Source organism: Prionailurus viverrinus, chromosome F1 (genome assembly GCF_022837055.1).
Source record: "Prionailurus viverrinus isolate Anna chromosome F1, UM_Priviv_1.0, whole genome shotgun sequence".
In the NCBI taxonomy this organism is placed as follows: domain Eukaryota; kingdom Metazoa; phylum Chordata; class Mammalia; order Carnivora; family Felidae; genus Prionailurus; species Prionailurus viverrinus.
Genome location: NC_062577.1, coordinates 47,996,198 through 48,016,108, shown reverse-complemented (window position 1 = coordinate 48,016,108; position 19,911 = coordinate 47,996,198). Strand labels below are relative to the sequence as shown.

At 33.6% G+C, this 19,911-nt stretch overlaps 1 protein-coding gene across 3 annotated transcripts in view; it reads right to left on the bottom strand.

Annotated features, from left to right (window-relative positions):
- Positions 1-19,911, bottom strand: part of BRINP3 (BMP/retinoic acid inducible neural specific 3) — a 411,767-nt gene that overhangs the window by 383,453 nt on the left and 8,403 nt on the right. For all 3 annotated transcript variants that reach the window (XM_047839603.1, XM_047839604.1, XM_047839605.1), the window contains exon 2: positions 3,839-4,124. In XM_047839603.1, the coding sequence (XP_047695559.1) occupies positions 3,839-4,074 (236 nt within the window). In that variant the 5' untranslated portion in view covers positions 4,075-4,124. The remainder of the gene's footprint in view (positions 1-3,838; positions 4,125-19,911) is intronic.

The window sequence follows — 19,911 nt, the reverse complement described above, 5'->3', positions numbered from 1 at the left end:
TGCCTTTCCTATATAGATCTTTATTCCATTTAAAGTGGATTTGTATATATCAGAAGAGGAAGGAATGTGATTTCTGCTTACCTCATATGGATACTCAAATTGCACACCATTTACTCAAAAGCTCACCCTTTCCCATATACAATTTCATATACCCCTATCATATATAAAATGTCCATACATTTGTTTATTTTCTAGACTATCTTCTCCTTTGCACACCATTTTTTATTTTTTTCAGAGAATATGACCACCAAGACCAGTAACGCACAACATTTAACATTTACTTCAATTATTTCCTATTCTCATTCAAATTTTGCTTTGAAAAACTGCTTTGAGGAAGTAAGCTAAGTTGTGGTAATATGCCATATCTTTATATTATCTTGGAAGATTTTAAGAAAAGCAACACTATTTTCCTTAATGTTACCTGCACATATGCTTAAACAAAGAATGGTAGAAGCTTGGTAAAGCAAAGAAAGGATTTTATAGGTTTTTTTTTGTATCACCGTATCTGAAGATCTACATATGTGAAATGTCTCTTTTATGGAAATAAAATTCACCTTCCTATGACCATAGAACTTATAGCTGTGATTCAAGATAATTCTAAGTTTGAGTTGCTAAAAGTGAGTCCCTTGTCTGGAACTCTTATAATTTATTAAAAGAATAAAAGGGGCACCTGGGTGGCTCAGTCGATTAAGCGTTGCACTCTTGATTTCAGCCCAGGTCATGATCTGGTGGGGAGCTTGAGACAGACCTGTGTAGGGCTCTGTACTGGGTGTGGAGCCTGCTTAAGATCCTCTCTCTCCCTTTCTCTCTCTGCCCTTCCCCCACTCATGTTTGGTCTTTCGCAAAATAAATAAACATTAAAAAAAATTATCTCTCTTCTTCCTCTCCCCCTATCCCACTTGCACTTTCACTCTCTTGAGAAAAAAAGAAACAAAGGAAGGAAGGAAGGAAGGAAGGAAGGAAGGAAGGAAGGAAGGAAGGAAGAATCTCCAGGACTGAAAGAAATTATGCATTTGCTGGTAGCTTACTGCTTATGGGCGTTTCTAGAGCATAGTAACCAATCACAAGGCTCCAACTGATTAAGGCATCAAGTGTGCTCCTATTCTATGCCTTGTAGCACACAAAATTTCTCCAAGCATAATCCTTTTTCTAAAACTGAGGATACTTAAAATGCCTATGCTTAGGTTCTATATCAATCTTCAACTAAGAGGGAAAGATGGCTAAACACCCAACTATTAATGTTAACCAGATAAGTTAAGTGTTAGCAAGTTAATTCTATATCCTCCAATTCAACGATCTACTGATAAAATAACCGTTTTTAATTGATTGTGTTATTCCAGAGCAAAAAATCTAAAATTTCTTTATAATACACTTTAATTTAAAAATACAAATATGGGCCTCATTAATTGACAAAAATGTATTTTGTCAAAAAAATAATGGCACTTTTTTCTTCTTTAAGCCTTGACTGTGATCTTAGTAATGTTTAATGGTTATGATCTTGCTGTTTTATTTTTGAGGTGAAAAGAAAAGTATGTTGCTGGAGAAGGATATAAAATGAAGATAACTGAAAAAGATCTGACCTAATTCTTTTAATAGGTTAATATGTTTTACATTTAGAACTAATACCTTGCAGAAACTATATCAGTGCAATACCCTGCATGAAGGAGCTTATGACAGTAATAATAAACATAGTAAAATTTGGCTGATCATTCTTTGAAATTGGTCTTTTTAGAATGATTAATCTAGTGCTTAATATAAGAAATGTTAATTTTCCATGTATGTGCCTTAAATTCTGTATTTCAAGACAAATATTTATAAAAGACAAAGTCTCTAATAATTAGCTTTTAAGACAAATACTTTTTAAAGTAAAAACAACAATAACAAAAATTCATTCTAATCCTTCTATTTGAGATTCTCTAATATCTCAAAAACAAGCTTAACTTCACAAGGAACAGTGCAGATCCATTGCATTAGATGCACAGGTGGATAGAAATATCTGAAATTTAGATAAATACTAATTGGATAAATGAAATATCTCACTGTTCCAAAACAAAAGGAATCCTCATAAATATATTACACTGTTCATTACATATCAACCATCAACGAATATCATTAGGCAAGGTTTCAAAGGTAACATAAGAAGTTATAGCCTTGTCTGGGCTGGGGGAAAGGGACACTGTATTCCACTGTTTATAAATAAACAATTCCCATACATGTTTATTCAAGCCACACAGATAAAGACATAGGAAGGATGAGGAGCATAGGGCTAAAGGAGGTCTTTAAGAATACAGTTCCATGAAGATAAAAGGGTATATATGAGCCTTGCAAACACATCCCAAGGCACTATTTTTCATTACCTTTCACTGTGGTGATCCAAATAGTGTCTCTTTCATTCAACTTAGAACCTCTAAAGACATGTCAGGCCATGTTTCCAACTCACAGCTGATCGACCAATAAGCTGAGCCAAACAATCACACACTAGTCAACACCTCAGACCTCCCAATACAGATGCCAATAGATCGTGGAGACATGCTCTGGGTTAGTTGGTTTGACAGACTGTTAAAAATCCTCGTGCAGAATGCTGAGATATTAGACATTCTTACAATCTTAAGTTCAAGTAGCTTCACACAATTTGTAAAGGAAATCTGGCTAAACCAACAAACACATGTAAAAACAATAAAGCTGGAATTATATTATATTGACTGTTTCCTGCTTCATTTCAGAAAGAAAATCTTTAATACTTATCATGTCATTTTTTAATAAAATAGAATAAGTCTTTTTGCAGACTTGTGAATGTGCCCTGGCTGCCTGGACTAAGGGATTTCTTATTAAACAAAAGCATGTGCACGCACGTGCATCCAAACACAGGGAACAGTGTGATTTCATGAAACTTGTTCAGTACCTTCAGTCTGTTCTGTAAATATGCATTACTGATAGGATTTATAAATTTCTCGCAATGATGTATAATAGACTACATACAGACCAGAAGCACAGTGCCCTCTGGTGCACATACAACATAAAATAAAATATTTATATAATACTATCTACATAGAATCAGACACAAAAATACAATATTAAATTTTGCTTCTGCATAAATGCTAAACCAACTGCTGGGAATTGTAAATTTCAATCATGAAGAAACAAACCAAACTGATAACCTTACATAAAACATTCTTTATGGCAAAGATCAATACAATCTAATCCATTCAGGCAATCATTTGTACACTCCTCTACTTAATGGATTCACTGGTTTTGGGGGAAGCAGGCAGTGTGTTGGATTTAATATATGACTCCTTTTGTGTAGCTTATTTATATTCAAATATATAACAAGGGTAAAAGAAAAGGCCATATATCTCCATCCCTTCCTTTTTCTTGGCCTTTGCTATCATGTCACATTTATCTGCTACTTCTTTTTAGCCCATTGCCATTTTCTCCAGCTTCTGAATGTACAATTACCTTTAAGGGAAAAAAGGATCAGGAGACTCAACTTCTCAACAACTAGAAGATACCATTTCTATTTAAGCTAAAAAAGGTAACATAGCATGGTATGAAGTAGAAAGGAATCTCAAGAAAATTCACTTAAAAATTTGGCTATTTAAAAAGATAAACTCAGCTTCAAAGTTAATTGAAATTTATATATATTGGAATATACAGTATATATGTATTGCATGTACAAGAAATACTTTTAAATAACCAGCAAACAGTACTATTGTGAATAGTAAATAATAACCCTTCTAAGAATTACCCTTTCCCATCTGAAACTTTCCCTTAGAGAAACTTAGTCATACACAACCTTCAAGGAAGATATCTCTATAATTGCTTTCCCTTTGCTTCATACCTGTATATCTTGTATCTTGTGCTAAATCCCTGTCGGCTTCTGTCCACAAAATCTGTGTATTCCTGTGAGCGATGGAAGGGTCCCTTATCAGAGAGGAGCCAGACGAAGGGGCTTGTGGCATGCTGATCCGAAACAGCAGCAACCGCTAAAACCCAGCAATGAAGACTCAAGGCTATCCACTCCCATAGAGCCATCAGAGAGAACAATTCAGCACCAGCTCTGCTCCGCCATATCATGCTTCCACTGGGGATTTAGAGCCTTCATTCTCTTAGCTTTCCCTCAACACCTAGACAAAATACACAGGCAATTAGTTAGCCCCTAGAAGATTCTGTTCTAGCAATTAAGGTGCTGAGGTGGCAAATTCTTTTGTTTTTTTTTTTTAATCTAATATCATTGTTTGAAATAGATGATAGCAAAAGTAAATAATAAGTAAAACAAAATGATTTCTTTTTTTCTTTTCCAAAGTTGTGTGCCCTGCAGACTTTGTGTCCTTTTGCATTTATTGGAAAATCAGTCACTGAGTCATAACAAACTTGGTCGTGACAGTGTCATACAGCTACGATCAGAAGTTTTGACGAATACTTCTTCTTTTCTGCTTAAGTGTTTATAACAATGGTCACTTTCAAGGGAAATGTTGATATGTTTAATTATTCCATACATTATGTTATAAGTTTTAATGTTAGGTGTATTTTATTGTTTATTTTAGTTGTTTTAGAATAATCTTTAAGAAATGGATTAAAGATATTCAGGTAGTTATTTTCATAATATAGAGACTAAATGGAATAAAATCGTGCACTTAAGAATACATAAATAAATTACTGTGTTTATATATATATATATGTCTATCATCTATCTATTTCTATATATAGATGGATAGATGGATGGATGGATGGATGGATGGATGTGCAGGGGTGATGGATGGAAGGGGAGGTGTGTGTGTTTTCTCAGACTTTTTTCCCATTATTCTATTATGGACAAACTTCTCTCATTATTTAAGCAGAATTATAATGAAACTAGTTCTAGGACCTTAAAAACATGTAAATGTGCATCTGTGTCTTATTCTTCAGATAAACAGGCATATCTGCAAAATTCATATACACACAGAAACAGACAAATGCAGATTATACGTAAACTATGAAATCACATACATTAATATTAGAAGCATTCAAAAATAAAGTACCCAGAGGTGCAATCCTGGTATGGGAGAGTATAGAGGACTTCACACAGAGCAGAGAATGCAATGTCTATATGTTACACAAAATATTCTACAAATATTTGAATTCAATTGTACTTTCCAACCTTCACCAATCTTTTCCAATATCATTATTTATGCCACCTAGAACTATGCAATATATAAATCTGACTAATGAAAACATTTTGATTGCGAGAGTTTTTAGTCAGGAAAATCTCTTTAGAAAGTGATCAAAATGCACAGTATTAAATAAAATATTTTACTTATAATAGTTACCATATTTCTCTGGTGTTTGGATAGGGTGATTGATATTTTTAATTTGCTTTCTAGTTATGACTCTATAATTCACAATTTAATCATACACTATTTATACGTGAAAGGTATAGAACAATAATTTTACAACTATAAAGTATCTCAAACAGTGATGCAATATGACTGACCTAGGTCATCAGATTCTCAGTCATACACACTATACAATTAGAAAGACAATGCCCACATACTATACGAGTTGCCCCAATGATGTGAGTTCTCCGCTGTCATTATTAAACAATGCCCTCTTTTGTAAACAACATAGGAAATCTGATAAGTAAAGACATTTAAAAAAGTATTTTTCACAATGAAGAATAATATCATATAATAGACAGATTTTGGAATATAAGTTGAGAGTTTCTAGATCGCCATCAATTACTTGTATAAATGTAACACTGCCAAATGATTCAATACATAACTTTTAATTATATTGTTTCTTCTGTAAGAACTATACCACTTTTCTTAAAATTAATACATTTCATTTATATTCATAAACTGAGGATTCTTACTATGTGTAATGGTATAGTATAATCCCATTATTACTAATAAATATCTATCTTTGTTAATACATATTTTTTTTAATTTTATTTATTTTAAGAAATCTCTACACCCAACATAGGGCTCGAACTCACAACCCCAGAATCAAAAGTCACACGTTCTTTCTATTGAACCAGCCAGGCGCCCCAGTTAAACACGTATTTTCATTCTGTTGATCTAATACATTTAAATAAGAAACATTTAATCATCACTACACTACAAAAAAGTCATATTTTCTTACATAAAGACCTAGAATAGTGCCTAGGAAGTTGGGAGGAGCTTAGGAGTGCTTCAAGGTACATTTAATACTAATATGAAACTGTGTAATTATATACCATAAAATTAAGCCAACTCTTTATGTTCCAGCACATGAGTTTGTAAGAAAGTAGTATAGGAGAGCACCCGGGTGGCTCAGTTAAGCAGTCGACTCTTGATTTTGGCTCAGGTCATGATCTCATGGTTTGTGGAACTGAGCCCCATGTCAGGCTTTGCACTGACAGTGTGGAGCCTGCTTAGGATTCTCTCTCTCCCCCTCTATCTCTGCCCCTCCCCTGTGCAGAAGTATGTGCTCTCTAAACAAACAAGCAAACAAACAAACTTAAAAAAGAAAGTAGCATATAATTGATCTGGCATTTAAGGTCTCTAAAATTCTATAGTTCTCCAATATTTAATTAGCCAGAACCACTGTTTTTATTCTTTTCTTTACCAAGTGTGTTGAAGATGTTTCATGGTTGTGATATTTCATAATCTTAACACAGAGAAAAATGGAAAGATTCTCTTAAATTGTGTGTAGGAGAACTACCTAAAAATGTTAGTATTATGTTTTAATTATTTCTGTTTCTTCTACTTCTCTAATTTGGGTACATGCTCCCACTTCTGTTTGAAAGTACCCAGAAACTTCTTTTCTGAAAGAAAGTTCATTAGCACTGGGATAATGAGAGAATCAATCCTGTCCAAATTTATATTAATTTGGGGGAATCTCTTGAAATCATAATTATAAGGTCTTTTTAAAGAGATGAACAATAACCAAACTATGATATCCAACATTTCCACTGAAGTCACCTTTGAGAAATCACCTTTAAGAGTTAAAAAGCAGAGAGAAAAGTAGTGTCAGAATACATTAAGGCAAGGGGTATGCTTCCAAAGATTCTCAGGACAAGTGGCCATTAGACTCAATGTTCACTTAAAAAAAATACTTCGTTCACCTAGTTTGTCATAAAAGCAGGTAAACGCACATTTGTAAATTTTAAATTATTACCAAATGGCCTGCATTGGTTCCTTTATTTGATTTGGATTAATAACCATATTTGTCCTTGTGTGAGAGATGCCTTTATGATATAGAGTGCCAATTTCAAAATTATTGGGTAGGGTTCTCTTGAAGTTACTTGGAAGTTACTACTGAAGTAAACAGTTGTATTTATAGGTGTCACTAAGGAAGGGAAATCATGAGGTCCAATGAAAGAAAAAATTATTAAACTGAGAAGTGAATTTGCCAATGTCACCCTCTGGATTGTGAGGAAATGACAAAATTATCTTGAATTTACTATTTCTAACTAAGTATCTAAGAGGCCAACTAAGGAAATGACAATGTCAATGCACACCATGTTCTGAAACATGTAAGGGTATATTTTATGAAGAACCAAAAACAACAAAACATTAAAAACAAGGCAAAAAAACCCCACATGAGTTCATATTTAAAAAGTGGTATTTGATTAAAAATTGAACTGATCAAGTTTTTTATTTTCAAAAATTAAGAGGAAGCAGTAAATATTGAAGTATCATATTGTTTAAAAAATAGATATTTAGTACATGGCCTTCTGTCATAATCAATTCTCACAAAATAAAATTCAGTGGGAGCATTACCAAATGACACAAGTTTATTACTTGCAAATACCCAAAAAATTTGTGCAGAATAAACACACCAAAGGATGTTACATATATAGTAATAAACACTAAAGCATGTAATAAATACATAAATGATAAGAGAATATGTAACATAATATATATAGTATGTATTCTAGTATATAATAAATATTCCCCATCATTAGCTCTTCTTAATCCTACTGCAGGATGGCAATGCATTATTTTTATCCAAAATACTGACATATCATATTATTTGAAATTCATAAAATATTGGAATTTATGAAATATTTCCTGTAATATTAAAAATGAATTTCCAGTATAGCTGAAATTACAGAGATAGAAAGTAGATTATGAGTTACTGACTTAGACTTAATATCCTTTTTTTTTTTTCAACGTTTATTTATTTTTGGGACAGAGAGAGACAGAGCATGAACGGGGGAGGGGCAGAGAGAGAGGGAGACACAGAATCAGAAACAGGCTCCAGGCTCTGAGCCATCAGCCCAGAGCCCTACGCGGGGCTCGAACTCACGGACCGCGAGATCGTGATCTGGCTGAAGTCGGACGCTTAACCGACTGCGCCACCCAGGCGCCCCAGGACTTAATATCCTTTAGACTGAAGGGTCGTGTCATAGAGGTTCATCTTTTAGAGCACATTATCTCATTATTTAATGTCTAGTTGAATGCTGAATATTAATTATTACTATTTGTTATACTATTAATATTGCATACTATATAATTGCTTCTTTTAGGTTTTGCATTTGAACTGATTTTTCGCTAACATGTTCAAAATAGTTTCTCAGGGAATAAAACCCATTTACAATTTTGCATATGCAAAGAAGCTTCAGAAAATAATTGTGTCAAAGAGATTCTTTTTTTTTATTTATTTTGAAAATAGTAAAACACACAGAAAGTTGAGAGGCTAGTAAAATAAACACATATATCGTTCAGTCACATCTACCAATTGTTTACATTTTACCACATATTCTACACACTGTCTCTCTCTTTCTTAATCCCTTATACATGTTTTTTTGTATGAAGCAAGGATCCAAGGAAAACTGATTTGCTCCAGGTCATGCACCCATTTTCCAAATTCCTCATCTTCAGCAACTGCTACATTGCTCTATAAAATAGCTCCTTAACAGTCATAATCACTAATATTGGAATTTATAAATATAAAAAGCTAAGTCTTCAAAATAAAGTCTCTAATTCCCAAATGATTATATTTATTAAAAAACCACATTCTTCCTTAATAATTTAATGGAATACATTCTACCAAAGCATAAATATTAGAATCATTTTATTATTATAAAATAAATATATTTGTATATAATAAACTGTAAATTTTCAATAGTCTTTCTAAATAGCAATTATTTATATTCTTTTTTTGGTAGAATTACTAACAAAGAAATCACACAATAAAAAAAGTAAATATTACTTATCATCTACAATGTGCAAAATACCCTCATATATTTTGGTATGAAGCTGGATCACAGGTATCACTAAGAATGCTGCTTTGGTCTTCAGAAACTTACAATCAAATGAGGAAAGCTTTATATAATGAAGGACACATGGCCTATAGGGTAGTCTCTGTTAGAAACCAATACCTCTGTCAACTAAAAATCAACATTTTCCATTTTTTTCTCCTTCTGGTTTCTTTATCTCATAAACGATACTTCCATATTCTCAAATCTTTAACCCCAAATCTTACTTTCCTCTACCTTCTCACTCATTGCACATATCCAGTCAATTCCCAAGTTCTTCCCAAGAATCAAATCTATCACTTTCATTCCACATGCACTTGACTTGAGTGGGTCATTCTCTACCCCCAATGCTACCACCATAGCTTCTATTCTGGGTCGCTCCAATAGCTTCGTAACTGGTCTTCCTAATACCCATGTGGCTCTCTCCAATTTGTTCTTTATACTACAGAGTTATCTTGATATAAAGTTAAGTTTGAACCTACAACTCTTTTACCCCCACTTAAGATTTTGTGTCATTTACCCTCTGGATAACATCCAAACTTTTCAAGATAATTTTTAAAATGATCTTTCCTTACTTAACTCTTCCTCTGCATATTTTCTCCCTATATATAACACTACAGTTATCAATCAAACATCAACCATGCTGCAAGCATAATTTTATTCCTCAAATTCATCTTCCTTTCTCCCTTTCTTCAGCATCTTTGCATATGCAGTTTATTCTACCTGACCTATTATTTCTACTTGAATCCCTTCACCTGCCCAATCCTTACCTATATTTGAATTTCAGACTAGACTGTCATTTCTCCATGAAGCTATCTGTGATCCTTTGAGATTGTTTGGTCTTCATGATCCCATCACTTCATCTATATAGCACATTTATATTGTATATTTATACATATATTTTGTCTGTTTGGCTACATATCTTCCCTGACTTCAATCAGACATAGTTTTAGGGGACAATAATTGTTCTTATTTTAATGACAACTAGGTACAGTTAACGAAGTACCTGAAATAAAGTTTCTTAATAAGAATTGGTTAAGTGAATGAATAAATAGTGAGTAAGTAAGTAGCAAAATGAGGTGTAATTAATGTGATATGGATGACAAGATTAAGAAAACTCATTCTACATGGAAAGAAGAAAGCTTTACAAAGGAGTTTGCATTTGAGCTACACAGGATGACAATAGTTTTATACTTGAGAAAGGAGGGAAAAGGAGTCCTGACATAATGGTTTAGATGTCCAAATCACAAACGTAAATGACACATTCAAGTAGTATCAAAGCAAAGCATTCTTAATATTCAAAAATTGTTAAGAGCAAGGATATAAAACCACCATTAATTATTAGCTTTAAGTATAATTATAAGGGAATATAATGATCATGCATATAATTGTGGAAAACTTAGGATCCTTCATTTATATTTTGTTATTCATAGTTTCTAAAGATAGGTCAAATGAACACGAGGTCAAATGTAAAGTCAAACATAAGATCTCTTTTCATTATTAAGCATAATGTATGTTATACTGTGTTGTCATTCTGGAATTTAATAACAGAAACAGCAGTTGAATAGCTTGCTCCTCCCCATTTGAAAGGTCATATACTAGGGGGGCACCTGGGTGCCGCAGTCGGTTAAGCATCCGACTTCAGCCAGGTCACGATCTAGCGGTCAGTGAGTTCGAGCCCCGCGTCAGGCTCTGGGCTGATGGCTCGGAGCCTGGAGCCTTTTTCCGATTCTGTGTCTCCCTCTCTCTCTGCCCCTCCCCTGTTCATGCTCTGTCTCTCTCTGTCCCAAAAATAAATAAAAAAACGTTGAAAAAAAATTAAAAAAAAAAAGAAAGGTCATATACTAGGGATAACTTTAACTCAAATCCTTCCAAAGTTTATTGGGGGGAAAATAGACAGTGATGATGAAAATGACATTATTTTCTTCCCAATAAATTACCTTTATCAAGATCTTTTGATATGACAACAATTTGCCAATATTTCTGTATTTCACCTCATAGCAACACAATGAAATATATTAATATCACCATTAGCTTCTTTAGATGACTGAGGTTCAAGGTGAATAAACATGCAACAGAGCAAGGACCGAATGGCATTAGTCTTGAACCCATATTGAAAACCATGCTCTCCCTATGATACCACACTACAACCTAATCAGAACTGATTGCAGATTGAAATTTATTTATTAGGAATTTTGTTACCACTTAATAAAATGCTTTTGAACAAAATAAAAATTTTAAATGGAAAATATAAATAATGGAAATAGAAAATGAAATAAAAGTTAAATGTGATTCAGTTTAATATCTTTAAAAACAGGTACTATAAACTAAAAAATTACAAAACTACTTTTTTTCAGATTATGTGTGCTATTTATTGGGTTAAAAAGTATAATCATGGTCAGAGTGATTTAATTTACCTATTTGCTCTTCATAGAAATTGCAAGATTAATCCAGTAGGTTTAATGACTCCATATTATTATAAATTGCTTTATAATAAAATGAAAAAAAAAGAGTTGGTGTCTCAAAATGGAGACATAATAAAATTATGAGATGATTTTAATATTTTCTGAAATGCAATCATAAATTTTCAACCAAGGTAAGTTTTCTTATGTTGTCAAAAATGCCAGATAATTACATGAATAATACTAGGATCATCTTTCACAAGTATTATTTTAAGGAATAATAGTGTGAAAAGTCAAGACTACAACTAAAAATATATATTTTAAAGTAATATTTGGCAGGATAGATTATGAGTTATGAGGAAAATCATTTCAAAGGCATTGCTTTTCTAAAATGGCAAACTCAAGTATTACATTTGGTGAACGTATTCAAAGATATGGATAATACAACACATCATCTTCCTATACGCATATACATATACACTTTTCACCTTTGAATATTCATGACCTATATATGGTATATGGTCAAATAAATAAAAGAATAAGAGTTCCATTATTCAATGATTTACATCATTACTTCAGTAATGATGTATTAATTTACGGCTTTAGTTAAATGCCAGTTATGTTCTATAATTTTTTATCTCAAATGACCTTAAATTCTTCTTCCTTATCTAGGCATTGTTTATATAAAGGTAATGAATTTTTAAATAGCCTAATGGAGTAGAATTTGGCATTTTATTCTATAAAGATGTCAAGAAATTCATCAAGATATAAAATCTTGCATACGTTACATAATGCGTGCCTTTTTCCACACAAGTAGGCAGAATTTTGCCACTCTCTCTTTCCTGCACTCCACCAGGAGTATAGAGAAAGAGTTGCTCTGCCTTTGTGCACCTGTTGAAATAAATAGTAACATGTAGAAATGGGGAAAAAAGTCATTCTGACTTTTAGCCATCCAGTTTGTCACTGGGTATATCTGGAAATTATAATGAAAGGTTTTTTTTTCTTTTCTTTATGCACTAATAATTCTTTCAATATCTCTCAAAAAGTAAAACAAATATATAAAAAGCCAAAAAGTTGTGATAATCCCCAAAGCAAAAAAATATCATATAACTCTAGGCATCACAGACACCTAAGGTTATCCAATCAGCGACTTAAAAAAAAAATGGAATGTGTTCTTTATGTGAAATAACAATTCCTTTTGAATTTTAAAAATGAATGGGGATGCCTGGGTAGCTCAGTTGGTTAAGCACCTGAATCCTAATTTCGGCTCAGGTCATGACCTCACAGTTCCTTGAGTTCAAGCCCTGCATCGGGTTCTTTGTTGACAGTGTGGAGCCTATTTGGGATTCTCTCTCTTTCCCTCTCTGTCTGCCCCTTCCCCACTTGTGCACGTTTTATCTCTCTCAAAATAAATGAACTTTAAGAAAAATCTAAAAACAGGGGCGTCTGAATGGCCTAGTCAGTTAAGCATCCAACTTGACTTAGGTCATTATCTCGCATCTTGTGGGTTTGAGCCCCATGTTGGGCTCAGTGCTAACAACTCAGAGCCTGAAGCCTGCTTTTGATTCTGCGTCTCCCTCTCTCTCTCTGCCCCTCCTGTGCTCATGCTCTCTCTCTCTCTCTCTCTCTCTCTCTCTCTCTCTCTCTCAAAAATAAATAAACATTTAATTTTTTTTGAAAAAAGAAAAATCTAAAAACATTTTTCCTGGTGGGTTAATAACTCTTTTAAATCCTTTCAAATATGTTGTTTTTAAAATTATTAAAATAACTACAGACTAGATGGATTTCCATTCATAAATCTTCTAAAATTTCACAATATGCCACTATTATCCTTTTTACCACCTTTATTCATATGAAGTTTGTGAAGGTCTTGCTGGCAGAGATTATGTTTTAGTAATCCCTGGGGCCCTTAAAGCTTAACAAACTGTCATGTACATGGCAAATTTCTGGAACATGCACTGAATGCCATTTTTTTCTTTTGTTTGTAGGCTATTTCATTATGTCTGCTTAAACCAGAAAGAGATTGTCATTATATTAATCTGTTAGTAATCCTTTATTTTTATATTTTTTCACTTTATTTTTTTAAATAATTGAGCTTTCTCATTTTAAATCATGTTGTATAGGTTAAGACTAGCCTGAGAAGTGAATCTTTCCAGTGATTTAACTCTGATAAACCTACATTCCAGAGGGTCCTTCTCATTATTTATTTTAGCTGATCAGGCAATACAGTGCCTCTGAATTACAGCTTTAAGTGTTTTCCATCCTAATGAGGGTTAGCATTCCTCTGAGGAGTATATACTGCAGAGGGAACTAATCTCCTGCTTGATCCTGTCAATACAATCTTGTCCTACCAATAAAGAAGAAGTTAAATGCTACTACCTAATGGTAGAGCTGATTAGAAAAAATGAAGAGAAGGGGAGTTCCGTTCCTTAATTCTGTCCAGCACGTAGGGGACATAATTCTTAAAAGCCCAAAGTTCAAGAGTCATTTGGCTTATTTTTTATATTTTAAATGTGAAATATCTTGGTGTTTCAACATAACTGATTACATAACAGCACATCTTGGTGAGATTCAGATTGTATTTCTTTTTAGTTCATAAGGAAAGAGTGGTAAAAGAATAAAGAATAAATTTCAGATACAAGATGTTTAGAATAGTATATTTAAGTTGCAAAATCTAATGTTAAAGTATGAGAAATGCTTTTGAAAATTGATTATAAGTATCTTTGATTACCAAAACAATAAAAAAGGAGACAGCTTAAAACAAAGATATTTTTTCCAGAGGAGTCTGGGTGACTCAATCAGTTAAGCATCTGACTCTTGGTTTCAGCTCAAGTCAAGAACTCACTGTTTGTGAGTTCGAGCCCCACATCAGGCTCTGTGCTGACAGCTTGGAGCCTGGAGCCTGCTTCAGATTCTGGGTCTCCCTCTCTCTCTGCCCCTCCCCCATATATCTTCCCTCTCTCTCTCTCTCTCTCTCTGTCTCAAAAATAAAATAGACATTATAATAAATAAACAACAATTTTTAAAAAAATAAAGATTTTTTTCCAAAGAAGACATACAGATGACCAACATACACATGAAAAGATGTTCAGTATGACTAACCGTCAGGGAAATACAAATCAATCCCACAATGAGATATATTACCTTATACTTGTCAGAATAAGTAGAATCAAGAAGACTAGAAAGAAGACAGGGCCAGAATATAGAAAACAAGGAACCCTCATGCACTGTTGATGAGACTGCAAATCGCAGTCACTGTGGAAAACAGTATAGAAGCTCCTCAAACAATTAAAAATAGAAATACCATATGATCTAATAATGCCATTACAGGTGATTTACCCAAAGAAAAGAAAAGCACTAATTTGAAAAGATATACGCACCCCTATGTCTGCAGCAGCATTATTTACAATAGCTTTGAGTGTGCACGCACAGATGAATAGATGAAGAAGACGTGGTATATATACACAAAGGAATATTACTCAGTCATAAAAAAGAATGAGATATTCCCATTTATGACAACATGGATGGATCTAGAGGGTGTTATGCTAAGTGAAATAAGTCAGACTGAGAAAAACAAATATTATTTAATTTACATATGGAACCTAAAAAACAAAGCAAAACATTCAGACAAAAAAGCAGAAACAGATCCACAAAGACTGAAAACAAACTGATGGTTGGGGTGGGGGAAAAGGTGATTGAAAGGGAGTGGGAGATACAGGCTTCCAACTATGGAGTGAATAAGTCACAAGGATGAAAAGTACAACCTAGGGGATATGGTCAATACTAAAATCAATCAATTAATTAATTAAAAATAAAGATTAAAATAATCTACATGTACATACAGAAATGGAATGGAAATCATGGTTACAGACATCTGTATTTAGTATGGTCACTATAACCAGGAAAATAATTCTGTTGTTTCTGGCACAGTCTGATAATAAAGCACCCTGGATAAAACAATTCTGGTCAGTAAAAGACTTTTGTCACATAAAGGCAAATTTAAAGAGAATTTGAGGAAATAATTTTTAAAAAAAGACTATGTGTGAGTACTATGCAAGTACAAAGACAATAAACATTTTTCCCTCACCTCTATGGAAAATGACCTCAGTCACAGTTTTGAAAGGCTTTAGAAATATTAAAATAAAATTTTTAATAATGATCCTGGGTAAAAACAAAGTATAATACTAACTTAGACTTTCAACAAAGGCATTTATACTTATTCGAGGAGTAAGACATAATGCTGGGTTGAAGTGTAGAAACGCTGGAGTTTGGAACCAAATGGACAATGAATCCATTGTTCTATAATAGGACCAAAACTTATCTTGGAGTTAACCAGGGCTACAAGGTAAAGTAGGCTATTTAATTAGAAATTATTATATGAAGAAACATAAATAGGAGTGTATCTTCTGACGTCATACACAAAGTAAACATTACATTTAAGGAACTTAAAAACATTTTTTTTAAGTTTTTATTTATTTCGAGACACAGAGAGAGCGCGTGCATGCGTGCGCACACACACACGTGCCTGCACATGGGCGAGGGGCAGAGAGAAAGGCAGAGAGACAATCCCAAGCAGGCTCCATACTGTCATGAGAAGCCCAGTGCAGGGCTCAAACTCCTGAACCATGAAATCGTGACCTGAGCCAAAATCAAGAGTCGGATGCTTAACCAACTGAGCTGCACAAGTACCCTACATTTAAGGAATTTTCAAAGAAAGTCCAATAAAATTGTTAAAATTTTTAAAAAGGTTCTGATTATTAAGCCAAAGGAAATTCTTTTTTAATTTCAAAATAATAATCTTCAGCTTCTTTTTATTCCTTTGTAAGGAAATGAAAATGTTGAAGTGTTTTTAACCTAGAAGCGTATGGTTAGAAATATTGCCAGTGGAGTCCTAAACTTGTCTTCTAGTCTTGGTTACAGATACCACTAAATTCACAGGATAATTCTTGTAATTATTCAATAATTCCTGTAATAATATAATACTTACTGCAATTCCAGTGCAAGCAACACCAGGCAGGGATTGGTATCTGTTTTTATTCACTAATGCATCTGTAGCACTAACAAAATAACATGGCGTGGAGAAAGCCCTCAGTACACACATGATGGAATAAGAAAATTAAATTTGCAAATTCTTATAATGTTAATCGTTTTTCGTTAATTCTAGTCACTAAAAAACAAAAGCATAACACATTGGAAATGTTTCCATTTAAAAAAAAGCTAACATTTAAAAACAAAACAAACCGTGATAAAACATCAACTAAGTCATCACTCTGAGAATTGTTATGGTTTTACCTTCAGAACTGTCCTGGTTCCTTCATTTGCCTTTAATAATTATCCTCAGAACTCTGAATGGAAAATACATTCTTTATTGACCTATCTGTATCCTGAGAAATATGACATCCCTCTTCTTTTCTCAAAGAGAATGGTATTTATAATATCAAAATTGGACATGTGTGAAAAAAAATAGTGGCCAAGCATTAAATTTGCCTTTGTTCATTAATTAAAACAAAGTGTACTATACAGAGCAAAAATAAAAATTGTAAACATGTTATGAACAACTGTTATATCTTTTCATTGTTATATTCCCAATGTTCACTCCATTGCACACCACTGATCATACATCCAATAAATTTTTAATTGTTTTGTTTATTTTTTGAGAGAGTAGGAGAGAGAGAGCATGTTGAGGATGGACAGAGAGAGAAACCCCAACCAGGCTTCATGCTGTCAGCACAGAGCCCGACATGGGGCTTGAACCCATGAACAGTGAGATCATGACCTGAGCTGAAATCAAGAGAAAACGCTCAACCAGCTGACCATCCATGTGCCCCCAATAAATAATTTTTTAAAAAACCAAAATAACAATAAAAAGAGGTGATCTACAATAAGCAAACCAATCCAACATCAAGTAGTTAATTTTTTTATCTACTGTTCTCCGTGCCTTCTGAACTACCATTTAAGAAAGCACGTCAGGGGCGCCTGGGTGGCTGTCGGTTGAGCGTTCTTGGCTCAGGTCATGATCTCACGGTTGGGGGGTTGAGCCTTGCTTCTTAGAGCCTGAAGCCTGCTTCGGATTCTGTGTCTCCTTCGCTCTCTGCCCCTCCCCTGCTCACGCTTTGTCTCACTCTGTTTCTCAAAAATAAATAAATGTAAAAAAAATTAAAAACATGTTATTTAAGAAAGCATGTCAGGATTCTCCATGTTTCTAATCAAAGAATGCACATCTTACCTCATGGCCAGAAATGCTGGAATGGCCAATATTTTCACATGGTAGCTAGCCATATATTGCCTGGTTGGTAATATATTCCAGCTTGTCTAATTAAGCTTTTTTCTAACAATATGTTCTATTTTCCCCCAACATACAATTTTGAAAACATCTGACATTTTCAAGGACCATTCTTATCACTATGTTACTTTAACTCTTCAAACTTAGAAATTATAAGGAACGTAAGATGTTAATTTCAAAAGAAAGGCAAAGTAAATCTATTTGAAAAAATAATTTATATTCTTGAAGAGAATTTTTATATTAAAAAACAGCAAGATTTTGAAGGATATTATAAGAAAGCATAAATAAGACATTACTATGTCTAATATATAGAAACTATTGAGTATTAGCTATACCCAGCACATTATGTACACACTGGTCATAATTTTTAAAATCATGTTGTCTGAACCTGTCAAGAATTACCTTCTAAATAATAATCATAGGAATCAATGTTATGGGAATTATCTGAGAATAAAATTTGGTAATAAATAATTTTTTTTAAAGTTTATTTCTTTTGAGAGAGAGAGTCAGCAGGGGAGGGGCAGAGAGAGAGAGAGAGGGAGAGAGAGAGAATCCCGAAAAGACTCCTCAGTGTCAGTGCAGAGCCCCATGCAAGCCTCGAACTCACGAACCATGAGATCATGACTAAGCTGAAGTCAAGAGTTGGACACTTAACTGACAGAGCCACCCAGGTGCCCCAGTAATAAATAAATTTTCATGAACAGTTAGCAACTGGTTAGTTTCAAATCCTGAGTCAATAAATTTTCATCTTCAGTTTAGACCTCTAGAGAACTATATCAAAAATATAGTAAAGCATGCTAAATTTTTGTCACTTTTGTGATGAAAGAATCATGTGAAGCTAGATAAAACTTGTTTGTCTTACTGACTCAATATTATTGATAAGAAAGAAATATTTTTGCTAGTTAATCACAGCCATTTATATGAAGTTGCTGATTCTTACTCTAAATCAAAATTGATTTTCTTAAATAGCAGAAGTCAGGGATAGGTTTTAAAAGTAATAATGACATGGGGCGCCTGGGTGGCGCAGTGGGTTAAGCGTCCGACTTCAGCCAGGTCACGATCTCGCGGTCCCGGAGTTCGAGCCCTGCGTCGGGCTCTGGGCTGATGGCTCAGAGCCTGGAGCCTGTTTCCGATTCTGTGTCTCCCTCTCTCTCTGCCCCTCCCCCGTTCATGCTCTGTCTCTCTCTGCCCCCAAAATAAATAAACGTTCAGAAGAAAAAAAAAAATAAAAAAAAAAAAAGTAATAATGACATAAGTGATCTTTCTTATTCATTCTGGCCTATTTTTGCATGATTGTAAAATGTCTTCATTTCATGGATGGATGAAAGACACAAATGAAAACCTGCTAGAGTTCTGAGAGGAAACGCGGATCCTCAGTTATTTTTCCTCATGGTTTTGTCACTAGTCAAACATAATCAGTGTTATGCTTTTAACCAAAATATAAAGATAGCTACATATTTAAAATGTCGATAATCTGTCCGGATCTAAAAGTTCTCAAAAAAAGGAGTGATACATTGCAAAAATCTGTGTGTTGGAGAAAAAGAAGTTTATAAATCCATAAGCTATATCTCCACTCAAAGGTGAGAAAGATACTTAAAGCAAGTCCTTTAGTCAAAAAAGAAGTTTTAAATTTAAATTTAAGATCTGTGGAGTGACCCTTAAGAAATTTCTCAGGAGTCCCGTTTTTCTTAACTATGGATTTTCTTTCGATTCACAGAGAAGACTGGATTCCCTTCTCTTAGTTCACGATGTAAAAATGAAAACACTGTTTTTGGGTAATTGTTAAGATTTTTGACATGTACAAAAGAGTAAATTTTACACATTGGAAAACACACCCCCCATAATAATTGCTTTTTTTGTTTACTTAAAATTAAGAAGTTGTTTAAAAACTCCATTTGGACAGAAATTAGTAAAATGGAACAAAAATATATACTTTCTAGTTGTTACTGCTGTTGATTGGTAATTGGCAGATCATTTTCATTCTCTGGAAACTTTTTGTCTTCCAC